At 48.0% G+C, this 24,061-nt stretch overlaps 1 protein-coding gene across 4 annotated transcripts in view; it reads right to left on the bottom strand.

Annotated features, from left to right (window-relative positions):
* Positions 1-24,061, bottom strand: part of SLC4A5 (solute carrier family 4 member 5) — a 153,414-nt gene that overhangs the window by 28,887 nt on the left and 100,466 nt on the right. For all 4 annotated transcript variants that reach the window (XM_039479158.2, XM_039479159.2, XM_039479167.2 and 1 more), the window contains 10 exons: positions 23,443-23,538; positions 20,599-20,654; positions 16,523-16,680; positions 15,695-15,782; positions 14,063-14,217; positions 12,958-13,161; positions 11,140-11,314; positions 9,187-9,320; positions 8,190-8,461; positions 3,003-3,061 (listed from right to left, as the gene is read on the bottom strand). In XM_039479158.2, the coding sequence (XP_039335092.2) occupies positions 3,003-3,061; positions 8,190-8,461; positions 9,187-9,320; positions 11,140-11,314; positions 12,958-13,161; positions 14,063-14,217; positions 15,695-15,782; positions 16,523-16,680; positions 20,599-20,654; positions 23,443-23,538 (1,397 nt within the window). The remainder of the gene's footprint in view (positions 1-3,002; positions 3,062-8,189; positions 8,462-9,186; positions 9,321-11,139; positions 11,315-12,957; positions 13,162-14,062; positions 14,218-15,694; positions 15,783-16,522; positions 16,681-20,598; positions 20,655-23,442; positions 23,539-24,061) is intronic.

Genomic DNA, 24,061 nt, shown 5'->3' with positions numbered 1-24,061 from the left:
TCCTGTCACGCCTCCTTCCTGGAGTGTCTTATCTTTATTCTCTCCCATCCAACCCCTCTGTCACACCCTTTCACATAGGAGGGCTCACATTCCTTTTTCATGCCCCTCTTGAGTCATTTCAGCCAGTCCCTACCTTGTGTCCCAGATGCCTAAAATCCAGGGCATACACAACAGTGAATTTTTATATATAAATTATATATACATATATATATATATATATATATATATATATATATATATATTCCTAAGACTGGCCAGGTGTGTTGGCTCACATCAGCAATCTCAGCATTTTGGGAGGCTGAGGTGGGGATATCACTTGAGGTCAGGAGTTTGAGACCAGCCTGGCCAACATGGTGAAACCCTGTGTCTACAAAAATACAAAAATTAGCTGGGTCCAATGGCATGTGCCTGTAATCCCAGATACTTGGGAAGTTGAGGCAGGAGAATTGCTTGAACCTAGGAGGAGGAGGTTGCAGTGAGCCGATATCGCACCACTGTACTCCAGCCTGGGTGATGGTGAGACTCTGTCTCAAAAAGAAAAAATAGAAAAAAGGAACAGCCAGCCAACCTACAGAGTCATGAGGATTATAATTACAACTGCTGCTGCTTTTGCCCACTAAATTTGAGGATGGTTGTTACGCAGCAATAGATAGCTGATAGAAGTAAGGAAGTCAGAAACTGCTCCTCATGGCACACACCTGTTCCATATAGGACTGTCTTACATTCTGGGCCCTGTCTACTGAGTGTTAGATGCATCCCTCAATCACCAAAACAACTTAAAATGTTCCCTCCAGGGTAGCATTCCTCTGCTGCCCTCCCTGGTCTGGCCCCACATCCCTTTCCCAGCTTGTCTCTTGTGGTTCCCTGTCTGAGCCCCACCTTCACCCCGTCTTAGCTGGCTTAGCCCACCCACTAGGCTCTGCACAGGTTTTGTGTTTTCCTCTCTTGCCCTTCTGCCTATGCTATTCCTTCAGTCTGGAATGTGCTTCTCTCTGCTGAGCCAACTTTTCCCCAACCTTGAAGACTAGATTGCATTCTACTTCCTCTTTGAGGGTTTCCTTGGCTTCTCCAGCAGCCTTCTTTCCTGCCTTCAAGATTGAAGTACACATTTGGCCTATATTTAATGCACGGTGCATTCTCCTTATGCTGTCCTATAACTTTTCAGGTTCTTCTTCACAAATATATTAAAAACAAATTTGAGGACAGGGACCATGTTGGTTTCTCAGATGTCTTTTTTAGCCTTCAGTGCACACGGCACCTTGCATATAATAGGGATTCAGAAATAGGCACTGACTGATTCTGTTCTTTCTCTCTGAAAATAGATATTTGGCCAGCCTGGGCAACACAGTGAGATCCTGTCCTCACAAAAAATTTAAAAATTAGCTGGGCATGGTGGCTGATGCCTGTAGTCCCAGCTACTATGGAGGCTGAGGCAGGAAGATCACTTGAGCTCAGGAATTTGAGGCTGCAGTGATAATATAATCATTCCACTACATTCCAGCCAGGGCAAAAACCTCTGCTCTTTGAAAAATATTAAGTTAAATTGCCAACTGGGATGTGTGTAGGCAGAGCAGTCAACTGCCTAGGCAGGAATAACTTAAGAAGCAATCTTTGGGAGAGTAAAAGCTCACAAATGTCCCCCAAGTCCTACCAGGTGCTACCTTCATCTAGAATTGAACTTCCTGTCATTAAGCCACTATGGCTGGGATGCTGGCTCCTGAAGACTACTGTCATTATTGAAAAGGTAGACCAAGGCCGGGCGTGATGGCTCACGCCTGTAATCCCAGCACTTTGGGAGGCCGAGGTGGGTGGATCATGAGGTCAAGAGATCGAGACCATCCTGGTCAACATGGTGAAACCCCGTCTCTACTAAAAATACAAAAAATTAGCTGAGCATGGTGGCGCGTGCCTGTAATCCCAGCTACTCGGGAGGCTGAAGCAGGAGAATTGCCTGAACCCAGGAGGCGGAGGTTGCGGTGAGCTGAGATCGCGCCATTGCACTCCAGCCTGGGCAACAAGAGCAAAACTCCGTCTCGAAAAAAAAAAAAAAAAAAGAAAGAAAAGAAAAGGTAGACCATACCTTAGGCCCCAGAGACTAAGGTTGTGCAAAGGACCCATTCGATTCATTGAGGAAGGAACACTAATAAATTCTCTGGGGCTGGAGAGTGGCACTGTTGGGAATTAGGGGTCCTAGGGAGAAAGAGAAGGAAGAAGGCAGAAAGATGAATGGGAGACTTTGCTTAAAGCTTTGTGCAGTCCTATTTACCGTTCTTCACCTGTATCTCCCCTTCCTTTGTGTGTGTGTCATATTATTATTATTATTATTATTTCTGAGACAGGGTCTCACTCTGTCACCCAGGCTGGAGTGCAGTAGCATCATCTTGGCTCACTGCAATCTCCGCCTCCTGGGGTGAAGCAATTCTTGTGCCTCAGCCTCTCAGGTAGCTGGGATTATAGGCGTGTGCCACTACACCCAGCTCGTATCATATTATTAATACACATGGGGCTGGGCACAGTGGTCCTCTTCTGTAATCCCAGCACTTTGGGAAGCCAAGGAAGGCTGATCACTTGAGCCCAGGAGTTCGAGACCAACCAGGGCAACATGGTGATACCCCATCTCGAAACCAGCCTGGCCAACATGGTGAAACCCTGTCTCTACCCTGGGAGGTGGAGGTTGCAGTGAGCCAAGATTGTGCCACTACACTCCAGCCCGGGTGACAGAGCGAGACTCCCTCTCAAAAAAAAAAAAAAAGCCAAAAAAAAACCCCCCCATAAAACATGGAGTTAAGAGAATGAGGCATGTTTTTAAGTGGGATGTTTACAGTGTATACCTTAAAAAAAAAAGTGTGCATTTACAAAGTTCTGCAGGTGACCCTGATGTATGGCTGGAGTTGACCTCTGCAAGTCTGGATGGCCACAGCTGGTCTCATTTCCAAAATGTTTTCTCACTCCTCCTACAAACAAAAGTACTCAGATGTCTGACATAAGAGGAAACGACTTACCAGAGAAGCGTTGGTGTCTGGTGCCAGGGGGGCTGAAGCATTGAACACGGTTGTATTCACTGTGGATGAGCACATGACACGGGGCAGGGTCAGTAGCGGTGGGGCCAGGAGCTGCATTCCCAACCCCTAACCATCTCCCTCCAGTTCCTCAGAGCCAAGGCTTGGCTTCCATTGTGAGGGCAGCTCCCTCTCCACCTTCCTGACTTTGCCACAGTTAGGGAAGGCCTGGTGGGACAGAGCCTAGGCCACAACTCTGACAGACCAGCTAGGCCAGGACAGCACCTGCCTGACGACGATAGCTCGTTTTAAAAATTGAAACGGGGAATCTGGGGTCACAACAAAGTACTAAGACAAGCTGGCGGATAATGTGCCTGTGAATCCTTACTGGCCACTGGGCTGTTAGACTTAAAAACGTTCAAAGAATTTATTCTATGCCATGCCCTATGCTAAGCCCTTACATATATTCATGTATTTAATTCCCAAATCTTCACCAAATATACCCACTTTACAGATGAGGTAACTGAGGCCCAGAGAGGTTATGTAATTCACCCAAGGTCACACAGCTCATGCTTGGAGCCATGATCCCATCCCAGGAAGGCTGGTCCAGAGCCTATAAACTTCCAAGCTCTACAGAGTGAACTTTCCTGACCTGTTCACCTCCACAGATACATCCCTTCTCTTCCAGCCCTCCTTTTATTTTATTTTATTTTTTTGCTATAGAATCTTGCTCTCTCATCTTGGCTAGAGTGCAGTGGTGTGATCTTGGCTCACTGCAACCTCCACCTCCAGGTTCAAGCGATTCTCATGCCTCAGCCTCCTGAGTAGCTGGGACTATAGGCACGCGCCACTGCGCCCGGTTAATTTTTTATATTTTTAGTAGAGACAGGGTTTCACCATGTTGGGCAAGCTGGTCTTGAATTCCTGACCTCAAGTAATCTGCCCACCTCAGCCTCCCAAAGTGCTGGGATTACAGGCATGAGCCACTATGCCCGGCCCATATGTGCTTTTTCTTAAAGGTCAGCTAGTCCTGACAGAACTTGCTGCTTTGAGATTATCTTTTCTAATCTGCCAAATGCAAGTTGAGGAAAGTTAAACCAAGGTCCAGGCCCTGAAGCAGAATCAGGAACCCAAATGTGCTGCTCTCAGCGGGTGTCTCTGCATCCCTTGCTGGGTACTTCCCTACCCTGGCCTCAGTGTTCCTAATTGTATGTGAATCACATAAGGGTCTACAGGGAGAGTTTCAAGGAATCCCAGTCACTCATCTCTCCTTTCCATGTGGACCCTTCTGCTCCCCGCTTCTGTGGTCTGTCCTGCCTCCCCTGCTCCTCATTCACAGGGCCAGGCTCCACAGGGATGTGGCCACCCACAGGAAGCCAGGCTTTGGAGGCCTACTGCCCTCTCTCTTCCTCCTGAACTGCAAGGTTGGAGGCAAAGGCCAGGCCTGCCTCACCGTCCTCCTCCAGTGAAGGCAGACCAAGTAGTCCCTCGGCAGCAGGTCTGGGGAGAGAGGGAGCGGGCCCACCAGCCAACTTGCTGGCAATATGTTGAAATGCAGTGTAAGCCTGACATAGCTCCTGCTGGCTGTCCACAGTTGGTTAGAAACCCAGAAAGAAGAAGGGTATGTCTTGGGGCTTCTCCCAACCTCCAACAAGCTGTCCACAGGGCTGATACGACCACAGGGCCCAGCTATGTTGCTCACTCCAGGCCAGCTGATGCTGAGTGGCTAAGGAATTTTGATTTGACCCAGGACAGAATATTCCTAGAAGCTCTACAAACCCAGAGGTTTGTTAGGATTGTTCTGAGGAAGGCTTCGTTTATTAGAAACTGGGGTCATCTACTGCCTTTCCTCAACATCAGTGACCAAAAGAACATGATGTACAATTAATGACAGAGACAGAGAAGCTGGGCAGGAAGGCTGACTCAGGGCTTCTCGCTCAAACGCTAGGGAACTCCTGGCTGATGCTTGAGCCTGGGGAGTTCAGATTTCTTTTTCACTACCCAATGTCTTCAGACCACCTTTGATGTCTTCTGCTTATGCTTATCAATTCTTTTACACTGAAAACTTTGTAGGGTTTATCTGAAAGTCAGTTGAGATGAAGATGAAAGAAATATAACATGGAAAATTTCAGAAGGGGTCCAAATATCAAACATTTTTAAATTCTAGTGTTTACAAAGTGGTACTCACTTGGGATTGAAAGCAGCCAATCAGTGTGTGCAGCATTCATAAACAGAATACAAATAAATTACAATGGAAGCAAAAGCAAATACAAAGAGAGTACCCCAAACAAGCTTTTCTGATGAAGAGTGACAAAGAGTGAGAGTATACCATTGTAAGACTGGGCTTCTCAGTAAAACTAGGAATATGGGCTCATTACTAAGTAGGTGGCCTGTAGACCGGGAAAGAAACCCTCCACAGTTCATCCCCCTCGTCCCAGTCTCCTAAATGTATAGAATTTTCCTTTCCATATTATCTTAATCAAAACTAACTTATCCCAGTCCTGTGAAGAAACTGAAATTTAATCTTATTGGGGTTTAGTGGCCAATAACACCCCATTATTACTGATAGTTCAATAGAGCAACAGCTCTCAAACTCGAGAGTGCGTCAGAATCAATTGGAAGACTTAATGTATGTCTAGTTGGATCCTACTCCAGAGTTTCTTTTTCCTCCCTTCTTCCCTTCCTCCCCTTCCTCTCTCTCTCTCGCTCTCTCTCTCTCTCTCTCTCTCTCTCTGAAACAGAGACAGGGTCTGGCTATATTGTCCAGGCTGGTGTCAAACTCCTGGGTTCAAGCAATCCTCCTGTCTCAGCCTCCTGATTAGCTGGGACTACAGTTGTGCACCACTATGCCCAGCCAGAGTTTCTGATCAGCATGTCTGGGGCAGGAAGTGAATAATTTGCATTTCTAGAAAGTTCCCTGATGCTGCTGGTCCAGGGACATTTTGAGAACCATGACACCAGCATGACCCCAAAGAATGAGGTAACATCAGGTACCTGGGCAAAGGCAGAGAGGAAGATATTTGGGAACAGTTGGCTTCATTATGTCACTCATAATGTACCTTATACACTCTTATGGCCCTTGTTCCTAGAGCATCCCGGGTTTGATTTTTCTTATGGATAGATGATTCTCAGAATGGCCAAAGCGGCCAGGCCCAGTGGCTCACGCCTGTAATCCCAGCACTTTGGGAGGCGAGGTGAGTGGATCACCTGATGTCAGGAGTTTGAGGCCAACCTGGCCAACATGGTGAAACCCCATCTCTACTAAAAGTACAAAAAAAAAAATTAGCCTGGCATGGTGGTGCATGCCTGTAGTCCCAGCTACTCAGGAGGCTGAGGCAGGAGAACCGCTTGAACCCTGGAGGCAAAGGTTGCAGTGAGCCGAGATTGTGCCATTGCACTCCAGACTGGGCAACACGAGAGAGACTCCATCTCAAAAAAAAAAAAAAAAAAAAAAAAAAAAAAAGGTCAAAGCTCCTTATACCTTATATAACCCTAGAATTTGGATCATTTCTAAAAGAGATCAAGGATGTGTGCTTCTAGAAGCTATATTTGTGTAAAATGTATGTCAATGCAACACCGAATCTATAGTATAGAAGATACAAGCACATGGGAAGGTCCTGATGCGGCTTCCCCACAGAGGCAGGATTTGTTCCAGGGTAGAATCTAAAGGGCCTGCCTGCAGGTAGGATCCCCTCTGGGGAAGCAATATGCCTTGGCTCAGGATGAAGGGTAGCTTCACCTGTTATTAGATTTTAGTGGATTAACTTAAAATTATGACAAGAAAAAAGAAAGAAAAAAGAAGTCTGGACTCCTTTACAAAATCAATGCAGTCACAGAGGGAAGAGGGTATAATCAACACTAAGCTCCCGGAAGGCAGGACATCATTATCTTCCACAAGGCCTAAAGTAGGGTACACAATAATTGTGCAGCAAATATTTTTGATTGACTTATGATTTTCTTTTTACTCACAGTAATGTAGTAAGGGGCTGAACAACCCACTATCCACTTATTTCCTTCAACTCAATTGGGGTATAGATTTGGAAACCCCACAGGAATCCCAGGAGACCAGCAGGGCCTGCATTGAAAGCCCTCTTTTACAGCCAGGGAAATGGAGGCTTGGCATGACCTTGGGTGGTCTCTGAACCTCAGTTTGCTCTCTGTGAGTCCAGCCTTGGTGCTTGGAGATGTGTGCATAGACCTCCTGCTCCTGCTCTGCAGCACCCTGGGCACTCTGGGCACATGCCACTGAAGGCTCTTAGGTGCATGATCATGACTATGAAGGAGGCTCAGACTCTATGGGAAGCCTTATTATGGAGGACAGGTTTTTGGCCAGAAAGTAACTCCACAGGTGTGGCACTGGGTGTTATCGGGTTGACTCCACCTGTACAAGAATCATTTTTACAATATCCTTGGCAGATGGACATCCAGACAGTGTCCAGGTAATCTACCACCCAAAGGGGCCGAGAGATCCCATGGTGGTAACTCCCACCACTGTAGGTTCTTTCTTAAATTCAGTCAGTATCTGGCTCCCTGGAGCTTCTGCTCTCTGTTCCTCATTCTGCTCTACATCCTGTGGTTTCAGAGGGTGAACACAGCCCGTCTGTGACATGACAGTTCTCTCATAACTCTCATGTCCCTAAGAGGCTGAATAAGCCCCGGTTATGCAGCTGTTCTCAGATGGCATGGTTGGCAGAGCCTCCACTCTGGACATGTTCCCATCTGTGTGGATGTCCATCCCTCAGGTGTGGTCTCACCTTACAAGGTATGTGACCACATGGGCAGCATGTGTTGGGGACAGCTCATCATATCATGACTTGATGGAGCTGGGAGGAACTTCAGTCATCATCAGGTCTACCCCTGGCCTGGAGTAGGAACCCTTGGGCAGCAGGAACTCCTCAGAGGTGTGGCCTCTACATTACCCCACACCGAGACAAAGCATGCCTTACACCTTCTTGGGGTATACCTGTACCCTCATGATGATAACCCTGTGACTCTTATTAGAGCTACTATCCCCTTGGTTCCTTTGAAAAACTGGGTTCAAAACCCTGTATTTTCTCCCTTGGAACAGCAAGCCTTTGGCTGAACAGCCCCTCCTCTGCAGTAGGAGTAGAGAGCTGTGGTAAAGGGTCAGGGGACCAGGGTTGAGGGGGGTAGGTGAGGGCCTATGGCATGTCTGGGGTTACCGGTCACCTGTGTCAGGCGCGACACACTCGCACTTGTAGGTGGTGATAAAGTTTGGCTTGAAGTCCACATTGATGGGATAGTACTTGAAGGCACCGATCATCTTCTTGATGGCATCATAGATAAAGATGAAGCTGATGAGGGTGGAGAAGCCCTCCTCAGTGAAGCGGGTGATATATTTGATGATAAAGCTGGCATCTGTGGCCACTAGGATAAGGCACTGGACAGCTGAGTGTAGGCCAATCCAGAGGCGGAACTCCATGTAGTCCAGGCCATTGCCTCTGGAAGACAGAGGGAAGGTGAGTGGCCTCCAGGCCAGGCCTCCTGGCTGTGCTTGGCTCCTCAGACCCACCCCTGAGTGGCTTATCTGTCCTCCTATGGCACAGATGCCCTTCCAGGGACTGTGAAAGACTGGGGACAGGGACAAGGACACAGTTGTCTATCTTTGAGATCGCATGGGGGTCGTGTTTATAAGTAAAAAAAAATTTTTGAAGATCTTATGGGGGAGGCAGGAAGTGCTAAGACATCTCAGTGTTCACACAGTTGGTAACAGACACCAGAGTGAGTGAAAAACGAAATTTTAGAAGAACAGGGCTGAGCGGCCCTTGGAAATGGTCTAGTCCCAACCCTCATGCTATAGAGGAGGTAACTGAGCCTGGAGTAGTGACGGGAGCTGCCAGGGTCTGGGTGTAGCCTTCTGACCTAGAGACCCAAGACTTTTCATACACTACACTGCCTATCAAGTCACTGCTCACAAACTGAGTGGTGTGAATTATCTCCTCTTGTCATGGTTGGTCCCTATGGGCTGTGCCAATATGCACTAAGATGTCTTAAAGGCAGGTAGCTGGCAGGAGTCAGGAAGGGTCACTGGGTAGCCCTTCCCATGGTTAAAGACAGCTTTGGCACCTCTGTACCACCACCTCCCCTTTGGGCTTACTCCCCTACCCTGGCCTTGGCATACTACCGCAAGTGTGAGAGCAGGTACTGGGGACCAAGGGACACCTACTTGCTGAAGTCGAAGAGGAGTTTCTCAAAGATGAGGATGGGTCCCGTGCTGCTGAGAATGATGAGAGGCTGTCCCGAGAAGAGGCAGAACAATGAGCCAGCCATGGCAGTGCCCAGGAAGCTCTCCATCACTCCCTGGGGACACAAGGAATGTGTGGCTCAGCACAGGCAGGAGAAGGGGCCTCTCCACAGAGGCTGCAGCCCAGTGATCTCTCCAAGGACCCAGGCCACGGTGTTCATCCTTCATTCTGGGCCCTTTCCTCCCTAAATCCTGTTCTCCATCTCCTACTCCCTCCACTACTTGCCACCATGGCCAGTGCCACTCTCTTTAATTCCATCTGGATAAAGCTCCCATGTGAATTCCTTTTGGCACCCAGGGCCTAGAAAACAGTGGATGTGCTTGTCTCTGTGTCCAATCTACTTCCAGAAGACAGCCCATTTATCCATCTGATTATTCATTCATCCAAACATCTGTCTGGGGCTTTTAGAGGTCAGATCATTCATTCATTCTTTCAAAATCCATTGAGTGTCCGTTATGTACCAGACATTGTGCAAGGTATTAGAAACCCATCACTGAACAAGAAAACACACCTTAATTCTAGTGGGAGATATGGGTAATTAACCAGGCAATTTCTATACAGCAGGATTTCTCAATCTCACCACAACTGATATTTTGGACTAGATGATACTTTGTTGTGAAGGTCTGTCCTGTGTATTGTAACATGTTTAGTAGCATCCACAGCCTCTACACATTAGATGCCAGTAGCAATCCTCCTCCCAGTTTTAACAATGAAAACTCTGGCTAGATATTGTTAAATGTCTCCTGGGGCAAAAATTGTCCCTGTTGAGAGCCACTGCCAAGAGGTGTGCTAAGCTGGGACAAGTCTAGGGTGTCACAGGAGCAAGCAGTAGGGGTAAACGGGTGGTCAGGAAGGCCTCCCTAGAAGTGGACAAGTACAAGCTGAGATCCAAAAAATGAGCAGAGAATTGGCCAGGGGAAGAAGGTTAAGTGAAGCAATAAGAAACAGTGTCCCAGAAAAAGGGAATACCGTATAAAAGGTCTGGAGCTGACAGACAGTATGTACTTGAAGAACCAAAAGATGATCAGGATTGATGGAAAACAGAATGCAGAATGGGTGGGTAGAGTAGGAATGCTGAGAAAGAGAATGCTGGGAGATGAGGTGTGAGAGCCAGATAGGGCTATGTGGCGAGGGCCACATGGAGAAGCTAGGATAATGCTTAGTTCCGGGTGTAGACAGTTGGGTGAACCATGGTGTCATCTGCTATGCTGGGAAAGTCCTGGGAACAGCAGGTCAGGAAGGAAGATAATGGATGCAATGTCAGCTGTGTGAATTGGGGTATCCTGAGGGGCAGCCATGTGGACATGCCTAGGAGGCACCAGACAAATGGGTCTTCTCCTTGGTGCACCTAGCTTTCCAATGGCTCTACTTTGAAGGCCTCCACCAAAGAAGACACTTGCCTAAGAAATTGGCGGGTGTCTCTGCTGAGCTGTTTTCCCCAGGGAGGCCTGAGTTGTTGCTATAGTAACAGCTTACCATCCTTCTAAAAATGTCTTAACTCCAAACTAAGAATTCAAGGTTGGTTTTTAAAAGGTGCAGGGAGAAGGCCACAATTAGCACTCCATTAATTGTCTGATTAAATTCACTCTAGTATCAGTGGGAAGAGTATCAAATAACAGCAGATGATTCCCCTTAACAGTTTGACCTACTTAAAGCATTATTAAATTTGGTCTTTAGTAATGAGATTTAGTTTCAGATCTTTTAATACTGTCATATTGTTATTACATGAAAGCTAAACGGGTTACAAATAGTGATGGCCTCAACCTGGATGGTAGATGAAACCTTGGTTTTGGGAATTACAGGATGAAGCTGCCTGCTGCCACCAGGTGGCGGCAGATCTTACTTTTACACTCAGGTCCCCAGCTCACACATACCTGATAATTGTCGGTAGCATCCCCCAGAAGCCCACCAAAGGTGATCGCATTGGTGATACAGCCGAGGTAGATGAATAGGATGGCAGAGATGGACTGAATGTGGAAGCCATCATAGAAGTCACTTGGGAACCAGGGCAACTTCCTCTTGATATCCAGACACAGGCCACCGAAGAACCTGTTCAAGACAGGCCGGGGGCTGCTTTCTCACCACTAACACCAGTGCAGGGGCAGGGCTATTTACAAGAACCTGCAGAGTCTGGGGTGAGGAAAGGAACTTGACTGGAGTGGATGGGGCAAAGATCTTTCCACCAGAACATTTAGGGCCAGGGATGAATTCCTGTAGGACTGAGTTTGTGGTTGGCGCCCCCCACACTGGGAAGGATGGACACAGCAGGTTTTGGAGAGGGAAAGTCTGATGGGAATATGTCTCAATGTAGACCTAACATTCCATGGAGAATGGAAGTCCTGGGGTCCACAGATGTTGGTCCTCCTCACATCCCTGACCATCTGCAGGGTGCCTGCTCTTGGTGAATACAGGTGTGTCTAACTTTCGGTGACAGAAGCATCCCAGATTATAACAGACTCATTAAAAACAGATTCTAAACCTTATAACTGGTTGGTATTTGTTTTTTTGATTTTTCTATCTGGAACAGTTGAGTGGGAGATTTTAGATTTGGAGACATTGTTTACTGGGATTGCTATTCCCATATCCCCCAGTGCAGTCCTTAGCATGGAGCAGAGTTTCTCAACCACAGTTCTGTTTTGGAGTGGATAATCCTTTGTTGTAAGGGCTGTCCCATGCACTGCAGGATGTTTAGCAGCTACCTGCTAGATGCCAGTAGCATCTCACTTCTCCAGTTGTGACAAACAAAAATGTCTCTGGACATTGCCAAATCCCCTGGACTCTGGGGTAGGGGGACTAAGGAGAGCCAAAGTCGAGAGCTGCTGGTATAAAGTCAAGGGCATTTAAAACATGACTTCGTTCTCAAAGTCATGATTTACATGTAGATTTACAAGGCCATATCCTTTCCTAAATCTAAATCAACCTGAGTGGCTCCAAAAGCTGGAAAAAAAAACCCAGGCCAGGAGATATTTTCTTAAAAAAAGAAAAAAAGAAAAGTTTCTGAATAGGTAAATTAGGTTTTTAAAAAAGGTACTTTTTGAATTGTGTCCCCTCCAAAAGATCTATATTAAGGCCCTAATATCTATGTAACATCTATACAGATGTAATCCAGTTAAGACAAAGTCATTAGGGTGGGCCCTAATCCAATATGACTGGTGTCCTTATACAAAGAGGAATGTGCTGTGTGAAGACAGAGACACACAGGAGGCCATGTGGTGGAGAGGCAGAGCCGGGGGTGATGCAGCTGCCATCCAGGAACACCAAGAACTGCTGGCCACCACCAGAAGCCAGGAGGAGGCCAGGAAGGATTCCACCCAGAGCCTCGGGGAGCATGGTGGTCCTGCTGACACCTGCTGTGGAACTCCTGGCCTCCAGAACTGAGGGAGAGTAACCTTCTGTGGTTTTAAGCCAGCTAGTTTGTGGTACTTTGTTACAGCAGACCCAGGAAACAGGCACCAAAGGATGTCTAAGAGAAAAGTTTGGGTTCTTCTCTTGTATAGGGTCTCAAATTCCCCTCTCCTGAGGCAAACCTTTTTGGGGATCCATGATGGGGCTCAAGGGCTCTGGGAGGGAAAGAAGGCAGGGGTAACTTGAGTGGGCGCTACAGGCCATGGTTGGGAAGGGTCCCTAGAGCGCAGCTGAGAAGGAGAGAAGTCTAAAAGACAGCAGGGTCACTATGAGGCCTGGGGTGAGACCTTCCTGTCCAGATAAGCTCCTCCCCGATTTCGTGCACGGCTGGCATCTCTCCATCATCCCCGCTGTTCGTTCCGCCGGCCCCACCACCACCGCCGGCCCCGCCGCCACCACCGCCGCCTCCGTTGCCTTCTCCAGCAGCTCCACCACCTCCTCCCACAGAGCCATTCATCTGGCCCAGCTCTGCTAGGGAGAACACAGATTTCCTGGAAGAGAAGGAGGATGAGGGAGAGGGGGACCCCAGAGCACCCCTCACCTCTCCAACCAAAATTATGAAATATCTTAGAAGACAGACATAAATGAAGAAAATGATCTAACACTATCCACATGCAAGTCACCTAGATTTTACAAATGTTCACATTTAGCCATATTTGTTTCTGATATAGCTTATTATTTTTATTTATTTATTTATTTTAGATGGAGTCTCGCTCTGTTACCTAGGCTGGAGTGCAGTGGCACCTTCTTGGCTCACTGCAACCTCTGCCTCCTGGGTTCAAGCGACTCTCCTGCCTCAGCCTCCTGAGTAGCTGGGGTTACAAACGCATGCCACCATGCCCGGTTAATTTTTGTATTTTTAGTAGAGATGAGGTTTCACCATTTTGGTCAGGCTGGTCTCAAACTCTTGACCTCATGATCTGCCTGCCTCAGCTTCCCAAAGTGCTGGGACTACAGGCATGAGCCACTGTGCCTGGCCATCTCGTTATTTTTAAACTTATTTTAAAAATTGTTTTGAGATAGGGTCAAATGCTGTTGCCCAGGCTGGAATACAGTGGCATGATCATAGTTCACTGTAGCCTCAACCTCCTGGGCTCAATCAATCCTCCTACCTCAGCCTCCAGAGTAGCAGGAACTACAGGTGTGTGCCACCATGCCAGCTAATTTTTTTTTTTTTTTTTTTTTTTTCAGAAACAAGATCTCACTATGTTGCCCAGGCTGGTCTCAAACTCCTGGGCTCAAGTAGTCCACTCACCTTGGCCTCCTAAAATGTTGAGATTACAGGCATGAGCCACCATGCTGGGCCTTAGATGTATTTTAAAGAGAAATAAAATGATACCAACAGAGTTGAAGCCTCCTTTTTCTCTCCCTATTGCCCATTCTCATACACACCTCTTGTCAGCAGAGGGCACCTTCTTGGGGGGTTCAATTCGGATATTTGGGTCCCATTCTCCAGGAGGAAGGACGATGACCTCATCCAGAAATTCATCAATTCCTGCGATCAGATCTTCCCGATTGCGGGCTTTGTAGGCCACGTCACTGAAGAGCTGGCAAGGAGAGAGGAGGGAGAAAAAAAAGGTCAGGTCTGTTTGTGACGTGCCCAGGAGCATACCACATCTAGTTTTTAAAGAAATCACTGAACCACATCTCCCACTGCCAACTCACTCTCAGTTTTTGGGAGGGAACCACAGCACACTGGTAAAATATGGTACAACAGGACACAGCAGGCACTGGGGGAAGACAGCCTGTCTTGGATCTGAAGGCCAGGTCTCCGTATTCTTGCTTGCAGGACTTTGGTCGAGTTACTTAACCTTTCTGGTTTCAGTTCTTCACACAGCACACACATTAGAAAACCTTTGTAGAGCCCAATCCAAAGAGCTCAGATATTTCACTTCCAATTTTTACTCCCAGCCTTTCACCCTTGGAGGCCCAGCCTGCATTGTTCACACTGTCTGAGTGTGCTTTCTGACTTGCAGATTCCATGGGACTATGCTCATGTTTAACCCTCTTCCCATTTAGGAAAAGAAAAGTGCAGTTCACTGCCAGTGGTCATTTAATTTTACATGAACACACTCTTTGAGGCCAAAGCAAATTTGATTTTCAATGTGAAAATGAAATATAACAACTGTTCTTGGCGTTATTTCTAAACAGAACTAACATAAAAATCATTGGAATTATCAGAATCATCTAGTTTGGAAACAGTGGATTCATCAAATGACTCTTAGGCCAACAACTGTTCGAGAATGATGTTACCATCACTCGTAGGAATGCTAGTTTTCTAGGATTTGATATTTTCAGTCATTGAGAATTACTGTATTTTGTAAATGGAAATACCACAACTAAAAACAGAATGCTCTAAGTAGAATGATGTCTTTGTTTCTAATATCAACATACTGGAGCAATGTGAAAATAATAATAAAAGTGAGACATTTTGTGGGGAAAAGTTATCTCGGGGTAAAGGCTGCAGTCACAAGTGCCGCCAGTATTTTTGGCACAAACGGGAAGAGTTAAAGTCCTCTAGGTTCCCCAGCACTCTGGGGACACAGTGTGACTCAGCTCTGCTTACAGGCTTTGTGTAGTCTCTGGCTCACCTCTCCAGTGTCACCCCCTTCCCTTGAAGCTCTTCCACTGAGCCTACATCAAACCACCTCCATCCAGCTTCTCTGAGCCTGACCCATTCATTTCCTTTGTCTAGAATGCTTGCCTCGTAGCCTGGTGCTGGGCCTACCTTCCTCCTGCTCCTTCTTAAGCTTTAAAGCCCCTTCATCTGTGAAGCCCTTCTTGACCCCCTGGGCAGCTAGCATATGGTTAGCTTCATAATTATCAATTTGTCCCTCACGCTTGATTGGTTCTCCTAAAGGACAATGACTATTCCCCGATTCTCTTCATCTTTAGCATCCTGAGTAGTGCCTGGTACACAGTAGGTGCTCCAATGTGCTGGCTGGATAAGTTAATGAATGAAGGTGCAGTGCTTGGTGCAGGAGGCATAAAATTCAGGAGTACAAGCTTCTGGTTACCACTTACATCATCTACCATGAGGGTTGCAATAGCACGGCCAATTTCATTGTAGGATTTTGCTCTCCCAGAAGGTCCCAGCAGTATAAACAGAAATCTGCAAAGAAGATGGAGGAGGAGACAGAAAAGATGAAGGAAGAGGAGCATGAAAGTGAGAAGAAAAAATAGAAGCAGGTGAAGAGAGTTTTTTGGCCCAAACAATATCCATTCTTAACTTTTTTTTTTGTGATAGAGTCTCACTCTATCATCCAGGCTGGAGTGCAGTGACGCAATCTTGGCTTACTGCAACCTCCACCTCGTGGGCTCAAGTGATCCTCCCACCTCAGCCTTCTGAGTAGCTGGGACTATGGCCGTGCACCACCATACCCAGCTAATTTTTCGTATTTTTAGTAGATACACGGTTTCACCATGCTGCCCAGTCTAGCCTCCAATTCTTGGGCTTGAGCAATTCACCCGCCTTGGCCTCCCAAAATGCTGGGATTAGAGGCATGAGCCACTGCACCCAGCCCATTTTTACTTTTTTACTTCCCTCTGTGGAACCCCACATTTGCTTTGGAGGAACATTTCCTCTTCCCCTCCCTTAGGGTCCCCCTTGAGCATCCTCACCTTTGTCTTGCTGCCAACGCCCACCTGACAACTTCTCTCCCAGTTGTTACCTACTCTTTTATGATTTTTAATAAACTCTAAAACTCTTCCCTAGTTAGAAGATATCCCTTCCCAGCAACCTCCACATTTAGAGGTGTCTCCAAGAGTACTAACAATAAACAGCACTGCTTGCTGACTGCGGACAGTTGGCTCCCTGAGGGTGGCATGGGGACAGGTTTCAATGGCTCTCACCTGGTGGGGACAGGCACCTCTGTCACTCCTCCCAGCATTGCTGACTGGATGAGGCGTACAAACGCAATGAATGGCTGGTCTAGGAAGTCTACCTCGCCCACGAGCACATTGGAGGCTTCTGAGTCCTTGGGGATCTTCTTCATGAATTTGTTTTTCCGCTGGACAGGGAAGGAAAACGAGATAGCCATGGAGACTCCCACCTGCTCTCACGTCCTCACTCCCCTTCAGACTGCTTTCAGGCCTAACTTGAAAAAAATTCTCCCAATGTTGCCAAGAGACTGAAAGAATAACCAAGTACTCTCCCAATTCTGCAGATGGGGAGACTGAATGTAGGTTAACCCCAGGCACCATTAAGCTTTGTAGATGGGAAGGAACTGGCAATGACTTGGCCCTAAGATATTCCTTGATGGATGAAAACTGTTCCACTGAGTTGTGGGTTGAGGGTCAGAGAAGAGCCCCAGGCTTGCCGGACATCAGGCCTCACTGGATGGCCTCTTCCAGGCTGAGCAGACGGGAGTGTCAGTGCTTCTACTCCAGCCACCCAGACCCCCCCCCTCTCCACCTTCACTTTTGGTGGCTGTGGGGAGGAGGAGGCCTGTTCTGATGGTCAAAGTAGACAGGCCTTGTTTTCCCTTTGCCACCAGATTCCTGGCTCACAGGAATTCCTGGACCAGTCTCAAAGTCTGGGAGATTTCCATGCCTCCAAGTTACCGCCAGGGGACCTCCAAGGAAATTCATAACTTCTGGGATTTTCCAGTGGAGACTATCAAGGTGGCCTCTCTCCAGTGCCTCTGGCTAGTGTCTCTTCAGGGGAGGTGGGTCATACAGGCAGAGCCAGTGGGGTCTGATGTGAGAGGTATTGGAGACAAGCCCTCCACTCAAATGTGTTCCCACTCTCTGTGTTTATAACTTCATTCTTCCTGGGTCCTTTTTTACACTGAAAATATACCAGGGATGATTACTTTCGAGCTCTTCTTAGTCCTTAACATCTTAGAATGAATCCCTTTTTCAGATTGCTTTCCCTCTGGGCAGCAAGGGCATGGACCGACAAGAGACAGAGATAATTTTGTTGGAAGACAGAGGGGGAGCAGTTGCGGTGGTGGCAGGGCTGAGTGCAGTCCACGGTGGCTGAAACCACAGGAAAGAGCCTGGTGGTAGAAGACAGCTCTAAAGAAAGCACCTGCAAACATCACAATTTTCCCACTAATCTCCCTTCTGCTGGAGTCTTTCCTATGGGCACAGACCTGTCTGTTTCTCACAGGCTCAGTGAAAACACAGGTTCCTTGTGTCTCTTCCTGTCCTTGTGGAGGGGTCAGCTGTGGGCATGGATATGGCCAGCAGGTCCTGCCCTTTTATGCCCACAGCTGTTTCCTGATCTGACTTATGTGGGGGCATGATACACACTGGGCTGGGTGGCCTACCAGTACGAGCAAGGCCTGCACCCTTAAAATCTTTTAAATCCAATCAGAAAAAAAACCCTCCACAACCACCCAGGCAACCATCAGCAGCCTCAAGGATCCTTATATAGTGAGAAAAAGCAGGAATTGATAGGAACACCAGAGTCCCCGAGACTCAAAAAGTCCCTTTGTCTCAGGCATGGTCAGCTGATTAATAAGCAGCATTCTTCAGGGTGCAGAGCTGGGTGTACCAGGGCAGCCACCATCTCTGAGCATCAGGCAGGGAGGGGATCCAGGGCAGGGGAGGAGAAGAGGGCTAAGCAGGAGCACCCTGGAGAATGAGGCTTCGGAAGCAGCGATGCTTCAGGGTGTCCCAACAAACCCACTTGTTTTTGGTATTGTTTTGTTTTGTTTTGAGACGAGTCTCGCTCTGTCACCCAGGCTGGAGTGCAGTGGCACGATCTCGGCTCACTGCAACCTCCTCCTCCCAGGTTCAAGCGCTTCTCCAGCCTCAGTCTCCCAAGTAGCTGGGACTACAGGCACATGCCATCATGTCCAGCTAATTTTTGTATATTTGGTTGAAACAGGGCGTCTCCGTGTTGGCCAGCCTGGTCTGGAACTCCTGGCTTCAAGTGATCCATCTGCCTCAGCCTCCCAAAGTGCTGGGATTACAGATGTGAGCCATAACACCTGGCCATCAAACCAACCCACTTGTAATCCAGGAGAGAAGAGAAACTGAACCAGGGACTTGGTCCTTCCTTACACATTGTGACCTGTTTGGTAAGGAGGCCAGGGTTGTGGAATCCCAGAAATAGGAGCATGCTAGTGTTCTGACCAACCCTGGCTTGCCCACAGCCTGGACATGGGTTTGTATAACCAGGACCCTGCTGACTCCACTTCCTGAACCCTTGGAGTCACTGCAGCACAATGATACTGTCTGAATCTACTCTCTGTTCACTGGGAATTTGCCGACTCAGGGCAGGCATGGAGTTTAGTTTTGTATAAACCAATGATGAAGAAAGAGCCTGCAGAGCAAATGCCTCTGGGCTTGCTAAAGAACGCCCACTGGCATAGACCACTGATGCTGCTTCTCAGTATTTGCAGCATCAGGTATCAGCGAGGAGAACTAGATGCTGGCGCTAGATGGTAGGTTCCAATCCCTAAATCAAGGAAGCACTGCCTGCTGAAAGTGACAGTGTTGTTATTGCCATTCACACATTCATTAAAATAGGTTATGAAAAACTTTTACTAGGAAATGCTTTCTTTCTTCTTCTTTTTTTTTTTTGAGACGGAGTTTCGCTCTTGTTACCCAGGCTGGAGTGCAATGGCGCGATCTCGGCTCGCCGCAACCTCCGCCTCCTGGGTTCAAGCAATTCTCCAGCCTCAGCCTCCTGAGTAGCTGGGATTACAGGCACGTGCCACCATGCCCCAGCTAATTTTTTGTATTTTTAGTAGAGACGGGGTTTCACCGTGTTGACCAGGATGGTCTCAATCTCCTGACCTCGTGATCCGCCCGCCTCGGCCTCCCAAAGTGCTGGGATTACAGGCTTGAGCCACCGCGCCCGGCGGAAATGCTTTCTTATTACAGTTCCACTGTCTGTGTGCATGACTAAAAGCGGTTTTCCTCTCCAAATAATGTTCCAGAATACTAAGTAGTTCCCAAATTACGAGCTCTAGGACTTAGACTACCTAGGTCAAATCAAAGTTCTGTCTTTCAGCTCTATAGACTTGCGTGTGTTATTTAACTGACGTAAGCCTCAGTGTTCTCTCGTGAGTAAAATGGGAATGAAAATAGTATCTTTGTGATTCATAGAAAATGCCTGGCACAGTGTAGCACATGAATGTGGACTTTAAATGTTGGTTGATTTTGTTATTGTTTAGTTTATTTTTGCCCAGGACACTGACGTGAGAGGCTGACTTTGTTTTTGCCTTCCACCAAACTTAGGGGTGCCTGGAAGGCTTGCAGGTCACCCAAGCTCTTGAAGGCTCCTGGCCAAGTTCAGGTTTCCCTTTGTCATTTTTCTTCCTATTCCTGTGGACACAGACAACAGGACCATGGGACCTCCTGTCCTTGAGGTGTGCAGGAGTTGGAATTGAGTGGGCCTCCTCTGGCCTTCCCCAAGGGGCACAGTCACAGGATTCTGGGGCTGTGGGACTTAGAACTGGACCCAACCTGTTTGTAGGATTCTGATCTCATCAAGGAAGTTTCAGTCCAGCTCATGGGAGACCACAGGAAGAAGATGCACTATTGGACAGTCTAAGCAATTAACTACCACTGTTCTCCCCACAGGGAGACTCTTTTCCGTCTTTCTGCCAGCCCCAATCCCTATCCCATCTTTAAAGTTGCCTGTGGGTCACAGGGAAGATGAAATCATGTGTGCTGGTCTTTTCTCTTCAACAAATGCTGAGCTCAAGGACAGCTGGCACCTCATTTGATCATGTTCTCTGTCCCACAGCCCAAGGGCCTGACATAGAGCCAGCACCTGGGACTCAATCAGTCCCTGACTGCTGGGCTTGGCAGAGTCCCCCAGGTGGCCCAGAGGCCCCACGGGGGACCTTCCTGGAATTCCCTTCCTTCGTAGGAGTGGAATTCTGCCCATAGGGGATTCCTGCCCCTGAAACCAAAGACTTCCTCCTGCCCTGGCCCTCCATTGCAGCCAAGTGCAGGGATTTTACTACCTGGTCTGTGTTTGGGGTGAGAGAAATATCATTCATGCTTCTGCTCTGGGCATGACCTAGGAGAGAAGGAAAGGAAGATCCATCAGGGGAAGCCAGGCTCTCACAGGTCCCTTTGCTATGGCCCCTACTCATGCCTCTCCCATGTTCACAACCAAAGCAAGTCCCTTCCCTCTTAATCCTGCAGCTCCCTTAAGCTAGCATCCTCTCACTTTCCTTCCATTTAATGGCTTTCCTGAAAGAGGTGTCAGACTCCAGACTCCACTGTTTCCTTCTCCCTTCTCAATCTACCACACTCTAGTCTCTACTCTTAGACTCCACCTTCTTGGATGTCGCCAGGCTGTCCACTCTGGGTCTGGCTCTGCACCAGCCCTGGATAGGGGGAGGGACAACAGATGCATTATTAGATGAGGGGCCATGTGTCACTAAGCTTGGAATCTGCTGGAGAGGAGAGCAGTTTCACCTCTGTCCTCCATGACCAGTAAGAATCTTTAAAGATGGGCTGGCGATTTAGGCTGACAGAGGGAAGGAAGCTGGCTTCCCCATGAGAACAGTGATAGTCAGTTATTTGGACTGCCCAATAGTTCCTTCCTCTGTTAAGGGGGAGAAAGTCAGCTCTCTTCTCCCACTAGCCCGATCTGGTGGATACCCCCAGACCTATCGTGTCTCAGCTATTGGCCTGTGTCACTCCTGGTGTCCGGAACGTGGCTCCTTTCAGCTCTCCTCCTCTCATTTCTGTCCCAAGATCCTCTCCTGCTTGGGCCTCCTGGGGCCTTGTCTTTGCTCTCACACCCTCCAGGTGCCTCAGCCTCTCCACTGGTCAATTACCCCCACTCCTATTATTTCCAACACCCATCTGGACTGAGGATGCCCAGGATGGATCTTTAGTTTGACCCCTCTTCTGAGTTGCAGACTCCTCGGAGCAGCCCCCTCTGGCACCTCAAACACAACTCTTTACCTTCCACCAAATCACTCCCCTCACAGACACATCCCACTCAATGCCCCTCCCTCCCATCCACCAGCCTTTCAGACAGAAATCTAGGAGCAGCCTTGGACCCTCCCTCTTCCTCACCTCCTGCTTCCCACCAGCCCTTCAATTCTACCTCTGTCCCTTCCTTTCCATTCTTGAAGGTAGGCTCAGTCTCTGCCTTCCAATCTTGCCCCTTCTAGTTTATTCCTACTGGGACAGAAATCTGATTATGGCACGCTCCTGCTTCAAGCTTCCCATTACCTTCAGAATAAAATCCAGGTTTTTTGTTTTGTTTTAGACCAAGTTTTGCTCTTGTTGCCCAGGCTGGAGTGCAATGGCACGACCTGGGCTCACCACAACCTGTACCTCCCAGGTTCAAGCGATTCTCCTGCCTCAGCCTCCTAAGTAGCTGGGATTACAGGCATGCTCCACCACACCCAGCTAATTTTGTATTTTTAGTAGAAATGGGGTTTCTCCATGTCGGTCAGGCTAATCTCGAACTCTTGACCTCAGGTGATCTGCCCGCCTTGGTCTCCCAAAGTGCTGGGATTACAGGAGTGAGCCACCGTGCCCCACTAGAATCTGGTTTCTTTTGCTGGGTGTACAAGGCCCTCTTTGATTTGACCTTCTCTTCCCCTTAACTCCTGCACTTCCTGTAAACTGAACTGATGTTCTTTACCTCCAGCTCCTTCTCTTCCCTCCCCCAACCTGCTATTTGTTTCCTTTTTTAGAACCCCCTCTTCCTCCTCCGTGCTCCTGGAAAACTTCTGTTTATGCTCCAAGACTCAGTCAGCATCTCCTCTTCTCCGATCCTTCCCCTGTGCCCTGTGTTCTGCATGCTGGGCCACCTCGGGGTGGGTGACCACCTTGAATATGACCTGGTTCACACAAAGCTGTAACCATCCACTCATGCCTCTTGTCCCAGTGGTTCCTACTCCCAAGCAGTGTCGGTAGGGAGGTGACCTCATATGCAATGACAACTGAGTGGAAGGTCTTCCCGAAGCCACTGTCTACTCACTGACATTCACTGGGCATCCCTATGTGGAATAATCAGGCCAGGGGAGACTAAGTGGAGTTGGGCCATCAGGACAGAGAGAGAAGACTGCAGCAAACACCTGCTATGGCCAAGGCCATGGGCAGGGGCTGCACTGTCCCCCAATTCACTCCTCGGGCATGGACGGGGCACAGCACTGGGCTGCGCTTGTTAACATCTTGGCATTTTAGCAAAAGTACCAGAAGGAAAATAGTCCTTCACTGCTTTTTCTTTTTCTCTTCATTTTCTAAGTTGGCTCCTTTCTTTCGTCCAGCTTGCCTGTCTGTGTATCCCTGACAAGCTGTGTAAAAAGCCTGTCTGTGACCTTTCACCTCAAACCACCCCCCCACACCATCCATTCCCAGCAAAAAGGGGCCATGACTCTGCCCACATTTCTTCTGTGTGGTGGTACTAGACTGCCACCCAGTGATGGGAATGCTGCCTGACTGAACTGAAGGAAAGGACCTCGATTTTTTTTTTTTAAATTCCATTTCCAGGAAAGCTTTTCACCAAAAAAACAGGGTTAAGGTCAGTTTGGTGAAGATGAAGATATAAACTGAGATAAAAATGCCTAGAACATGGAAGTGGGCATTGATTACATCAGGATGTGACTGAGAGCCTCATTTTTCAGAGGAATGACTTGAATACTAAGGTAGTAAATGAGGCCCTGACAGCAGCCCAGGTTTAGAGTGAAAGTTAGGCTTCTCCTGATCCATGCCCATGAGATCCATGCAAATTCCTGGCAGATCCTGGGCTTTGCCTCCCCCACCTATAGCAATGTGGCCATGTCACAGCTGCCACAGCCTAAACAAAGCTGCCAAAGAGCAGCGGAGCACACACTCACACAGACGTCCGTAATTTGCACTCTGCTGCATCCGCAGGTCCTCCGTGGAGTGGTGTAGACTCGGGCCAGCACCAGGGCTCCGGCCAGGACTGCGATCTGAGACGAGAATCAGAATGGACTTGGCATCAACAGCCTTGCTGGTGTAGCAAAGCCTCTCAGGTTCGTTCACTTTAACTAAATAAAACTGGGCTACGAGACATGTCTCTTAATCTTCCAGGAAGAATTTTTTTGTTTTGTTTTTTGTTCATTTAATCAAGTCAGTAGTCTGAACAAGATTACAGGCTGGGCACAGTGGCTCATGCCTGTAATTCCAGCACTTTGGGAGGCTGAGTCGGGTGGATCACCTAAGGTCAGGAGTTCGAGATCAGCCTGGCCAACATGGTGAAACCCTGTTTCTACTAAAAATACAAAAATTAGCCAGGTGTGGTGGTGGGCACCTGTAGTCCAGCTACTTGGGTAACTGAGGCAGGAGAATCGCTTGAATACAGGAGGCAGAAAATGCAGTGAGCCAAGATTGTGCCACTGCACTACAGCCTGGGTGACAGAGTGAGACTCCATTTCAAAAAACAAAAACAAAAACAAAACAAGATTACAGGGAGAACATCTGTACTGCTGAAAG

Source organism: Saimiri boliviensis, chromosome 1 (genome assembly GCF_048565385.1).
Source record: "Saimiri boliviensis isolate mSaiBol1 chromosome 1, mSaiBol1.pri, whole genome shotgun sequence".
Taxonomy (NCBI): Eukaryota; Metazoa; Chordata; class Mammalia; order Primates; family Cebidae; genus Saimiri; species Saimiri boliviensis.
The sequence above is the reverse complement of the archived record's forward strand: the minus strand, read 5'-3'. Positions and strand labels throughout refer to the sequence as shown.